Here is a 12,391-nt window from a genome sequence, read left to right on the forward strand (position 1 = left end):
ATAACTATCAATACAAAACGTGCAATAGATTATTATTTTATTTGAGAGGACAAAGACCTAAAGGAATTGGTCTCCAAGACACCATGAAGGTCTTTAGATAAGCATAATTAGTTATTTCTGACAATTGATTAGAAACCTAATGTATTCTCTTCATCTTACTCGTTTGCACCAAAAATATGCAGATACTATGATATTTATTATTGATTCAGGACCACTATTTAACTTCCTAGATAAGATCTATGACTTGTCATCCCAGATATGAGTTACTTATCTAAAATAACCTGTCTAGGCTTACTGCTTTCATTATGCCTGATTAACATCTGACATTCTATTATCACTGCCGATAACAAATTGTCAAATATTACACAGATACATGTAATCCTATTCTTTTTTTAAAATTTTTATTGTTGGTTCTTCAAAACATTACATAGTTCTTGATATATCATATTTGCACTTTGATTCAAGTGGGATATTTTTACCCCGTATACAGATTGCAGAATCACATCATTTACACATCCATTGATTTACATATTGCCATACTAGTGTCTGTTGTATTCTGCTGCCTTTCTTATCCTCTACTATCACCCCTCCCCCCCTCCCTTCTTCTCTCTCTACCCCCTCTACTGTAATTCATTTCTCCCCCTTGTATTTTTTCCCTTTCCCCTCACTTCCTCTTGTATGTAATTTTGTATACCCCTGAGGGTCTCCTTCCATTTCCATGCAATTTCCCTTGTAATCCTATTCTTGTAGCAGCACAATAAAAATAACCAAGTTATGGAACAAGCCTAGATATCCATCAACATATGAACAGATGAAGAAAATATGGTGTATATACACCATAGAGTTTTATTCAGTTATAAAGAAGAACAAAATTATGTCATTTAAAGGAAAATGGATGGAACTAGAGAGTATAATGTTGAGTGAAATAATGCAGACTCAAGATTAAGGGCCAAATATTATCTCTCATATGTGGATATCTGGAGAGAAACAACAAAGAGAAAAAGGTATCACAACAAAATAAGACAGACTAGTAGAGAAGAAGATGATCAGAGGGATGAGTACAGGGAAAGGACAGGTACTAGGAATTGAAATTTACCACAGTATGTTATGTACGTGTAGAAATATACCATACTTCTAAGGACATTAAAGACATTTTGTTATATTTCAGATCTCTTTGGCTGAGTATGTTTGCTAATGCATGTGGGACTTTGCGTTTGTGTGTTCATCAAATATGTGCTCCTGTATTTTAACTACTTATTCCATAATATTATAACATTCTTGCACAGCTACTGTGCAGAAATTATCATGATATAACTCTAAAACCTTTTCATCAGGATAAATATATCCTCATGTACATTATGTAAATTTCCAGTGTACCTTTCAGCCTCTAACAGTTTCCTTGTCTGGATATTTTACACAACTGTTTTGTGTTGTCTTCTTCTTTCATACAGAACAGTCTTATTCAGGTTCCTTCCTATTGCATCATGTATCAATCAACACTTTACTGTTCTTCTTTTCTTTCTTTTCTTTTTTTGGGGCCAAATTGTATTTGTGTATTTCATAGCACTTTTAAAAAGTATTACATGTAACTAAAAATCAAACCAGCATCTGAATATTTCACATTGCAGTAATTTGTTCTAATCAGTAGTCATTTCTCTTCCATATAATCCACTACAACAGTGAACTATGTAGTCTCAAAGTATTAATTATGTATTTGTTAAATGTTTTTATATTAAACTAACACAAATACATGATTTTTAAAAATATCTGTAGTAAAAGAGAGAAATTCCACTGATTTCAGCACTCCAAAAGATTACCTTGTTACCCTCCATCCCAGAATGAATACTTTCTACCCTAGAGACTAGTATACAGACTAAATATTATTTCTCAATTTCTCCATGATGATTGTAACTCTTATTTAGACAAAGCTTTAGACAGAAAAAGTGACTTCTTTTTTGTTACTGGAATTGAACTCAGGGGCACTCCACCACTGATTGACATCCCCAGCACTATTTTGTGTATTAGTTAGAGACAGGGTCTCACTGAGTTGCTTAGTGCCTCACAATGCTGAGCTGGCTGTGAACTCACAATTGTCCTGTCTCACTCTTCTGAGCTATTGGGATTATAGGCATGCACCACCTCACCTGGCTAAAATGGGAAATATTAAGTCAAACAAAGTCATGATTTGTCATTTAATGCCTTGATGAAATAGTGTCAGTTAATGAAACACCAATACTTTCCTAATCAGTTTTAACAGGGGTATACACACTCATTTAATCACTTGCTAATGAGACTAAAGAAGAAAATACATTGCAAATTTAAAGTTAACTGCAATTAACTTTAATTTAATTATCTCTTAAATGAGTATATTATATGTTGTCTATGGCCAATACCAATGCATTCTGCATTAATTATATTACTTAGGATAGTCAAATTAATTTTCATATTATTAAAAAATATCTGTGAGAAGGATATCATTTGGCTACCATTCTGACATTCCGAGAAGCAGATTTTAGGTATATGGTAAGCAAAAAAAGGTATACTAATTAGAATTTAAGAACAGGATATAGTGCCTAAACAGGATCGGCACCTCGTCATGTATATAACCAGGGTAATACTTCTAAGTCAGATCAAAGGCACAGATCTTGTTTTAAGTGCCTGATGACCAGTTTAGATTGAGAATTCATAAGGCTATCTATGCAGAGCATGACATCAGAATTATCATTGCAATTCAGAAAACAAACAGAAAGATAACAAGCCAGGACTTGGGCTTCTGTAGGACTTGAAAAAAATACTTTGTTATGGGTCAATAAGGAGAAGGGACCCACACTTTGCCCATATTCTGACAATCAGAAATAGTGAATTACCATTAACAACAATGATTAGTCATCAATAACCCCAAAACAGAGAATCTTGCTAAAGTTTATGTTGTGCGTTAGTGAGTAAATTCCTAAGACATTGTAAGCAAAGTAGCTTTGAGTCCTACAGAAGCACAGTTCTATAGAAACTCATGGTTAAATAGGAATGAAAGTGTAGTTAGAAGACCTGAGCGTTGGTGAAGAATGAGTAGAATGAAAGAAGGGTAAATTCAGGGTTCACGAGAATTATGGGGCATAAGTTGCTTTCAACTATGCTAATTTGGGATGTAGCAAATATTTTTTTTTTTACTAGGAGAGGATATATTGAGCAGAAAAAGGTTGGTCATAACAGGTAACTGTTGAGGACCACAACCAAGTCAAGATAGCGCCTGGCACTTTGCCAGGAGAAGTGGTTTGTGAAGTAATGCCAGTGAGTCATTAAGATGATGAGGATTCCTTAATGACAGACTATAGCAGGTAACAATTTGCTTTTGTGATTCTCCAGATTAGGGAGGGATGGACACAGAAACAGCACAGTGGTGACAGAATTCATCCTCCTTGGTTTGACCCAATCTCAAGATGCCCAAATCCTGCTCTTTGTGCTAGTCTCAGTGTTCTACCTCATAATCCTCCCTGGCAATGTTCTTATCATTCTTACTATAAGATCAGATCCTGGACTTAATGCTCCCCTCTACTTCTTCCTGGGCAACTTGGCCTTCCTGGATGCCTCCTACTCCTTCATTGTGTCTCCCAGGATGCTGGTGGACTTCCTCTCTGAGAAGAAGGTGATCTACAGAGGCTGCATCACCCAGCTGTTTTTCTTGCACTTCCTTGGTGTAGGGGAGATGTTCCTTCTTGTTATCATGGCCTTTGATCGCTACATTGCCATATGTCGGCCTCTACACTATGCAACAGTCATGAGCCCCAGGGTCTGTTATGCATTGCTGTTGGCTCTGTGGCTTGGGGCCTTTGCCCATTCCATTGTGCAAGTGGCCCTTATCCTGCACTTGCCCTTCTGTGGCCCAAACCAGCTGGACAACTTCTTCTGGGATGTGCCACAGGTCATCAAGCTGGCCTGCACTGACACCTTTGTGGTGGAGCTCCTGATGGTCTCCAACAGTGGCCTGCTCACCCTGCTGTGCTTCCTGGGCCTTCTGGCCTCCTATGCTGTCATCCTCTGCAGAGTAAAGGGGCACTCCTCAGAAGGGAAGAGCAAGGCTATCTCCACTTGCACCACCCACATTATCATTGTGTTCCTCATGTTTGGACCTGCCATTTTTATCTACACCAACCCCTTCCGGGTTTTCCCAGCTGACAAAGTGGTTGCTCTCTTTAATACAGTCATTTTTCCTTTTCTGAACCCTGTAATATATGCACTTTGCAATCAGGAAGTGAAAGCCTCCATGATAAAGCTGTTATGTCAGCACAGAGTGTTCTAAATGAAGTAGAAATATGAGTAAATCAACAGCAGAGAAAGTCCAATCAAAATGAAATAAATTATTTCTTTATGCACTGAACAAATGAGTCATTTAGTAAATATACTATTACCAATCACTTTCAATTTTCAGGCTGTGTGGCATTTGAAGGAGATAAACAACATCCAGGTGTCCTAGGATTATATTCAAGTGAATAAATATAGGTAAAACTATTAAATCAGAAAAAATGTCAACAGCAGTGCTACACTCTAGATTGACTGGGGAGGTGCTAAATACCTTGCTTTTAATTGTCAATAAAACCAGCTGAATCCTTGGGATTCAGCTGATTCAAGATGATCTGAAAGTAGTAACCACACAATTACCTGAGATATTATAGAAAGAAAGGATGACTAATACAAGGATCCACAATTTTATAAGTTTGGTACATTTGAAGACCACAAGAAGAACAATGTAGCTTAGTGGTGTTGAAGCATTTGAAAGTGGCAAGAATTGAAAAGAGGAGAGGTTGGCAGGTAAAACTCTCCTAAAGGATTTTCAGCCAAGAAGTTCATACCATTTAAACCTTAAATGAGTTTATAAAAGGTATTAAACTGGAGAGTATTAATGTTTTCTACTTGTCATAAGGAAAAAGACTCAAGACTCTGAAGGAATATGGGAAATAAAATTTCATTAAGTAGAAAAAATTCATACTGTTAAGTAATTTTAATGGTGCCTTAATTAGTTTCAAATTTTTCCTAAATTTGAAAAGTATTGTGATTTTCCTCACTGTTATTGTTAATCTTGGAGAGGAATTTGAGTTCCCTTCAAATGATTTCATCCTGAATGTAATTATGTTGGCTATTTGGTATGTTAATCTTTATTTAGTTATAGATGACTAAACCACTTCAATTTTTTTCTTTGTCTCTTTGTTTGCTTGGATGGGGGTAATACCAAGTATCCTATATTTGAAATAGTTGAATGGGTGGTAAAAGAAGCCTATGAACTTGGAATCAAGTTATATATATAAAATATGCATTATATATATATATATATATATATATATATATATATATATATATACACATACATACATACAGCAAACTGGTCAATTGAAGAAATCCTGTCCTCATAGCAATTATTAATATGCAGAATACAGCAATTATTTTTCCATTTCAGGCTATAAGTTCACAAAACTGAAATTGTGTATAATGCTCAGGAAAATTGCTCAGAGCTTCTCTAGCACTAGTATATAGTAGATATCTCCATATAAAATGGAAACCTTATATCCTGCAGTCCCTATGCCACTTCCCTGATTTCGGAATTTAAGACTTACTAAGTCAATCAGAAGTTGTAAGAAGACTTTATCCATGATGCCTCTGGAGAAGACAAAGTTGGATTCTGTCTTAAGAAGACTGGAAATCAGCTTCAACCTACAGTCTTCTTTGGATGAACAAGGGCTTTCTAATGGTTTGTTGTGAGGTGCTTCCCTCTGCATTATAGGTTGCTGGGTAGCATCTCTGACCTCAACCTACTAGAGGTAATGTTTGCCCACACTTGAGATTCTCTGAGTTAAGAAGATTAGCTTCCTCATTTTGCAAATAGTACATGATCTAGTGCCTATGCAACTTATGATTTTTTAAAAAACTGTATTCATAGTATAATAAAAATCACTGGAAAATATTAGTATGCTATCTAAATATAATAAAAAATCATTTGTATGTATTTCTATACTATCCAGAGTATGAAAGAAAATAATATCATTAAACTAACTATGATGACTGTGTTCAAAATGGTAGAAAATAATGTATAAAAAAGGTAAAAGTTCAGACACATGGCACATGCCTGTAATCCCAGTGGGTTAGGAGGCAGAGGCAGGAGGATCATGAGTTCAAAGACAGCCCTAGCAAAGCAAGGCACTAAGCAATTCGGTGAGGCCCTGTCTCCAAATAAAATACAAAATAAGGTTGGGTTGTGGATAATTGTTTGGTGCCCCTGAGTTCAAACCCCATCCCCCCCAAAAAAGATAAAATAATTTCAACAGAAAATTATAATTCAAGAAATCGTCAACTAAAATTCTATTAATTAAAAATTGTTAAAGTAAGAATTCATCACAACTTTAAAATTGATTAAACACAGGAAACTGCAAAAAAGTTAGTTAGAAATAAAGTGAATAAAAAAATTCAAATGAAATGCAAATTGGATAAAAAGGAAAATAAGGAAAGGGTATTAGAAATATGTAAGATACAATGGAAATGTACTACCTATATGTAGTTGACAACCAAGTAGTGTGGGAAAAAGAGAAAATGGAAAGATGCAATATCTGCAGAGAACTTCTACAAAGTGATAAACAGAATCAACATGGACCATGGACCAGAAGTCTTTGGTCCATAAGCAGAATAAGGTTTTGAGAAAAAAGACCCAAACACACGAATGTAAAGCAGATAAAAGTCAATGATAAAGAGACTCTTAGAAGTCGCTGATGGAAAGAAGCACATATTGACTTGAAAGGATGAACAGTAAGGACAGCTTTTCCCCATAAAACAAACATGGAAATCAGAGTACAATGATACCTTGAAACTGCTGAAAGATGACAAAACAAGTCAAATAATTGTTATTAGATAAAGAAAACCATTTAAGTTAAGAGAAAGACATTTTTAGACAGAAAATCTGTTGTCTGAGAATTTGTACTAAATCAGTATTAGTATTTAGAATAGTAGTTCTTCAGTAAAGAGACCCTAATCCTGAAAGGAAACAATAAATTAAATGAAAGAATACATTAATTGTCAAATTGATACATGTAAATAAATATAGACTGACTATTGACAGTACAAACAGTAGTGTATTTTAAAGGTTTTATCATACATATATGCAGTACATACATACAGCATGTATATAATATATACATATTATACATATTGTGTGTCTGTATGTGCACATGACAAGAGTCATGAACAATGAAAGAAACAATAAACAAGGAATTTAAGTGTTCTATGATTCTAATATATGAAAATATTTGGTCAAGCTAATACTTCGAGTAGAATCTTTGGATATATGTTTAATCTTTATGAAATCCTGTAAAATACTAATAAGAAGTCTTCTAACTGTAAAATTCAGGACAAGTTTTGAAAAAGGATTATTTTGCCTGAAAACAGCTAGAAAGAAGAAAGAAAGAGTGTCTGAAATAAGAAAAAACAGATAGAAAAGTAAATAAGCTAGAAAACACAGAAAAGTAAATAAACTACAAAAAATAAACATTAAAAGCTTCATTTAAATTCTGGAATTGCTAAACTTCAAGCATGAATGCTTTCACATACTTAATAAATAGGTAGAAAAAAGCTGAAATAAAAGGAAAGTTTGAAATAAAATAGATACATTTGTTGTTTGTTGTTCATGAGTTCCATATTTGTTTATTTGCCTACTCAGGAAATTTATCTGAAACCCCAAGTCAACATCTGTTATGCTTTTGGAGTGATTTGAGGACATGCAGAGAACAGCAGAAACAAAACAAAAATCCTTGAATCACCCTGTGTGTGCACTCCCAGCTAAGGTGGCACAAAGTGACACTGAGTTTTCTTTCAGCTCTCTTCCTGTAACAGGTGTCCTTTTCACAGTCTGTTCACAGCATTGTTTTCCATGTATTTACAGTTGTTGTTGGTGATTCTGCTGTTTAAAGGGCCCCCAGTCAGAGTGCTAAGAATGTTCCAAAACACAAGGAGTCTGTGATATGCCTCAGAGACCAATGCTTGTGTTAGGTAAGCTTCATTCAAGCAGGAGTGATGCTGGTGGCAGTGAGGTCATTTTAAAACAGGAATCTTTTAAAAAAAAAATAAGCACAGATAAAACAAAATAATGTATTGATTCTTTGATGAAAATGTTGAGACCAGAGATTTGTAGAAAGATATGTTGCATTATTCTCTAAATTATTCTCTAAATTATTAATAAACATTAATGATTAATTATAATGTTATTTTATATAATATAAATAAAAGTTTCTTTTAGGTTGCCATTTTTTAAAGTTAGATAAATAATTAGACTGTAATAATCACATTTTCTGAAATGGCAAAAGGATATTTTAAAAATCCCCAGTGTATTTCTACCACTAGTCTCTGAGGGATCTAATAACTATCAAATGTGTTTTCTCCTATATGTCCCTTACCAATGGATACTTTTAAATACTGTACTCTTTTCAATCCAGAGCAGACAAGTTCACTGGATGATGAAGACTAAGCATTTCAGGATTTCATAAAGTTGTTACTTCCAAAGTCCAAGTGCAACCTGGTAGGTTTCCTGACCCTTACACATTACCCTACCTTTAAACTACATATGCCACACTATTTGAAGTTACAAATGGAATGTGTATCTAAATAATAAATACAAATGCCAAATTTCTAAAAGAATGAGGGGATTGAAAAGAGCTAACTAAATGGAAATAAATTTGATTTTGTTTCAAATTGAAAAAAATATTAAAAATACATTTTATATTTGGTGCTAAGAAATTAATTCAATACTCCTATCTGAATAAGTCATCTTTAGAAAAGAGATGATGTGTTTAAATTGTTTGCCCACACTGATCAGATTGAATGGTTTTATATTATCACATGATAAAAGAATCTTTACCTACTCTCTTTAAGGCATGCAATAATTTTTAAAAGTGGATATATAACAAGACTGCCAGCATCAAATGCTTGATCCATAGCTTAGAAAGTCACATCATATTACCACACATGATACTATTGTTATATTCATTAGAATTTAAGAGGAATGACATGAGAAAAAATCTAACATCTCTAAGAAACAGTCTAAAATGGGTAAATATTTAAACACTAATTCAACTGGAAAATAATCAATAGTTTGGAGGTTCATGTGCTCCTGCAAGTACTATTTATATACTTCCTAGAAATATAGACTGTCCAGAGGAAATAACTGCACATGATAGTCTTACAGAAAGAGTGCAAGCACAATCAAAAAGTCCTGGTGGCCAGTGAGAATAATTAGACATTTCCACTTTTGAATTCTGCTCATTTAATTTTTACATAACTCTGGAAGATGGAGTCAAATATAATGGTTGGTATATGAAACACTTCTCATAAGATACTTCTCTTAATGCTAACTATGCAAGGGAAGGGTATGTAATTGCATGGTTGGTATTTGGGACACCTCTGATAAGATATTTGCCTAGCTATGCCAGGGAAGAGTATGTAATTGCATGCTTTGTGTGGTTAGCTAGAGACACAGTGTATTTTCACATTTAAATCGTGTGACTTACAGGTTAAAATTTACAAAAAAAAAAAATTCCCACGTATCTAATTTTCTTTTTTAATAATCATTATTTGGTATGGTTATAAGATTCTGATAAACACAAGAAAAGTTCTAGAAATAATTCACAGACTTCTAATAAGAATTGCATTGCGGCCCTACATCAAGGGAAAGGGGAGGCTCTTCACTTTATGGCTTAAAGTAGATCAAGTTCTGACCTCATTAAATGTAAGCCCTTTTTTTAAAAATTCACTTAGCTGCTGTGTCCGCCTCAGTCATTGGCACAATGTCTTTGATTTAATTCATCCTGAATAATCTTAAGTTCAAATAAGCCTTTGTGAAAATAATTGAGAAGAAACAAAGATCCAAAAGGGACAATAACTTTCATGATACTGTACATACAGTGCATCTACATTTTTTGTGCTATTGTCTTTTCTTTTTCTTTTAATAAGCAAAATTAATGGTTCATCTCTCTTATTTTTTCTCAAATTCTTTGAGAAAAATTGGATAACACAATAATGGTGATCTTTGGTACATCCTAGTCTTAAGGAGGTGATTTTGAAATTTCTCTGTATGGTTGATGTATAAAGACATATGCACTAAATAGAAATATCACATTCAGATTTTTGAATCCAGTTTTGTAAAACACTTGCAAGCAATTATTTTGTTGGATAAATAAGCTGAATAACATTAATGTTTATAGAGGCAATAGGAATCATTCCAGTCTAAAACCTCTATCTTTCCTGACATATTGACTTTAATTTCAATTAACAATGTAACTGTATTAACATTAAACATTACATTAATGATATGAGTATTCTCTCTTATAGATCCTTTCAGTAATATACAATGCACCTTTTGTTTGAACACTGCGTTTTAAAGTGACAATGATGAAACTTTATAGTGCATACTGAAGATAGGATATGAATGTTTCAGTCAATGAACTTTTGCAAAGCTCAAAGATAAAAATGTACTTCATTATTGATTTTCAAAGTTCTTTTTTATGTTCATAATAAACTAAGAATTCAACCACGGTCTGATATGGAGCCAAACATGAAGACAGACTTAAGGGTTGATGCTCTGAATAAATGATAAAGTGAAATGCAGAAGTAATGAATAGGAACACTGTCTTATTATTCTCAGTGACTTTCTGTGTTTTCTTCTCTTTTAGACAACTTCTGACAGACTCACAAAAGTAGATACATGGATATCCTAAGTAAAAACACAAGTATTTCTGAGTTTATCCTGCTTGGACTTTCTCATTCCCAAGAAATTCAAATATTCTTTTTTGTTATCTTCTTTCTTGTCTATGTAGCCATTGTAGTGGGGAACCTTCTCATAGTGATCTCTGTGATATTTGATAACCATCTTCACTCACCCATGTACTTCCTTCTGGCAAATCTATCATTTTTTGACCTATGTCTTTCCTCTGTTGCAACTCCCAAAGTGATTGCAGACTTCCTTAGAAAACGCAAAACCATCTCATTGTGGGGCTGCATGGTCCAGATGTTCTTTATGCGCTTCTTTGGGGGTGGTGAGATGTCTCTCTTGATAGCGATGGCCATTGACAGGTATGTGGCCATATGCAAGCCCTTGCACTACCAGATCATCATGAACCGCAGGATGCTCATTGGGTTTCTGGTGCTGTCATGGGCAGTTGGATTCATTCATACCACAAGCCAAATGGTTTTCCTGGTGGGTTTACCTTTCTGTGGTCCCAATGTTGTGGACAGCATCTTCTGTGACCTCTCTCTGGTCATTGAGCTGGCTTGCACTGACACCTATGTCCTGGAGCTCCTGGTGATTGTGGACAGTGGGCTCCTGTCCCTGGTGTGCTTCATCCTCTTGGTCATATCCTACATCATCATGTTCGTCACCCTCTGGCAGCGCTCCTCCAGGGCCTCCTCCAAGGCTGTGTCCACACTCTCTGCTCACATCACTGTAGTGACCCTCTTCTTTGGCCCCGCTATCTTCATCTATGCTTTTCCGTTCAATAGTTATTCTGTAGATAAGTTTCTGTCTGTGTTTTACTCTATAATCACCCCCTTCCTTAATCCAATTATTTATACTTTGAGGAATCAGGAGATGAAGGCAGCCATTAAGAGACTGAGCAGTCAACAGATTGGTTCCTGTGTTTTCTCTTAGATATTGTTTGTGTTCTTGCTTATTTGTCTGCCTTCTACTATTTTAGGGACTTGAGTCTTAAGTACTTAATCAAGTATGATATCAGTTTTATTCCTGCCATATTCTGTATATTAAGGCACTGTAAGTGTTTTGATTTAAAAATTTTCATAACAGAGATACATTTCTGGAAAAGCAAACATTATTTTATAACACGAGTCTTAAGATATCAAAAATATGTAAACACAGTGTTTCCTTATAAAATCTTTGTAATATTTTGGTGAATGAAATTGCGAACTATTTACTTTTAGTAAGAATATCAAGATGATAATTTTTTACTTCTACAGTTGTGTTCTTTAACTTAATGTTCTTAAGATATCTTCCATTATATGTCAATATTATGAAGGTTTCTCAGTGGTATTAAATTAGAATTTGTAAAAACTTTCTTCAATTCTATGGCCTCAATAGTGTACTAATGGTATAAAAAATTAGGAAAACATTTTCAAACATTTTTTTGTGTTTTTAATTTGTTTCCTAATATTTAAAATCAATGGCAGTAATAATAATTAAAACTTTTGTGTCAATATATTTTTATACTAAATAATAAGCGTTATTCAATGTGTCTTTATATTAATTGAAGTATTTATAAAGCAACCTTTTTTTATAGTTACTAAGAACCAGACTCCTTTTCAAGCAATATAAAACATTGTTAGTGATATATGTCTAGTTCCTGTCCCAGAG

At 34.2% G+C, this 12,391-nt stretch overlaps 2 protein-coding genes across 2 annotated transcripts; both read left to right on the forward strand.

The window, feature by feature from the left end:
* The first annotated feature begins 3,071 nt into the window (after nt 1–3,071).
* Nucleotides 3,072–4,297, forward strand: LOC143394704 (olfactory receptor 4N5-like). Its single transcript, XM_077109064.1, has 2 exons — nt 3,072–3,082; nt 3,364–4,297. The coding sequence occupies exons 1-2, from the start codon at nt 3,072–3,074 to the stop codon at nt 4,295–4,297; spliced, it is 945 nt and encodes a 314-aa protein (XP_076965179.1).
* Nucleotides 4,298–10,732: 6,435 nt separating this feature from the next.
* On the forward strand, nt 10,733–11,674 carry LOC143394705 (olfactory receptor 4K13-like). The gene has a single exon (XM_076849361.2). It carries the CDS (start codon nt 10,733–10,735, stop codon nt 11,672–11,674), a length of 942 nt encoding a protein of 313 aa, XP_076705476.2.
* The last annotated feature ends 717 nt before the right edge of the window (nt 11,675–12,391 follow it).

The sequence above is a fragment of the Callospermophilus lateralis genome, chromosome 3, assembly GCF_048772815.1.
Source record: "Callospermophilus lateralis isolate mCalLat2 chromosome 3, mCalLat2.hap1, whole genome shotgun sequence".
Taxonomy (NCBI): domain Eukaryota; kingdom Metazoa; phylum Chordata; class Mammalia; order Rodentia; family Sciuridae; genus Callospermophilus; species Callospermophilus lateralis.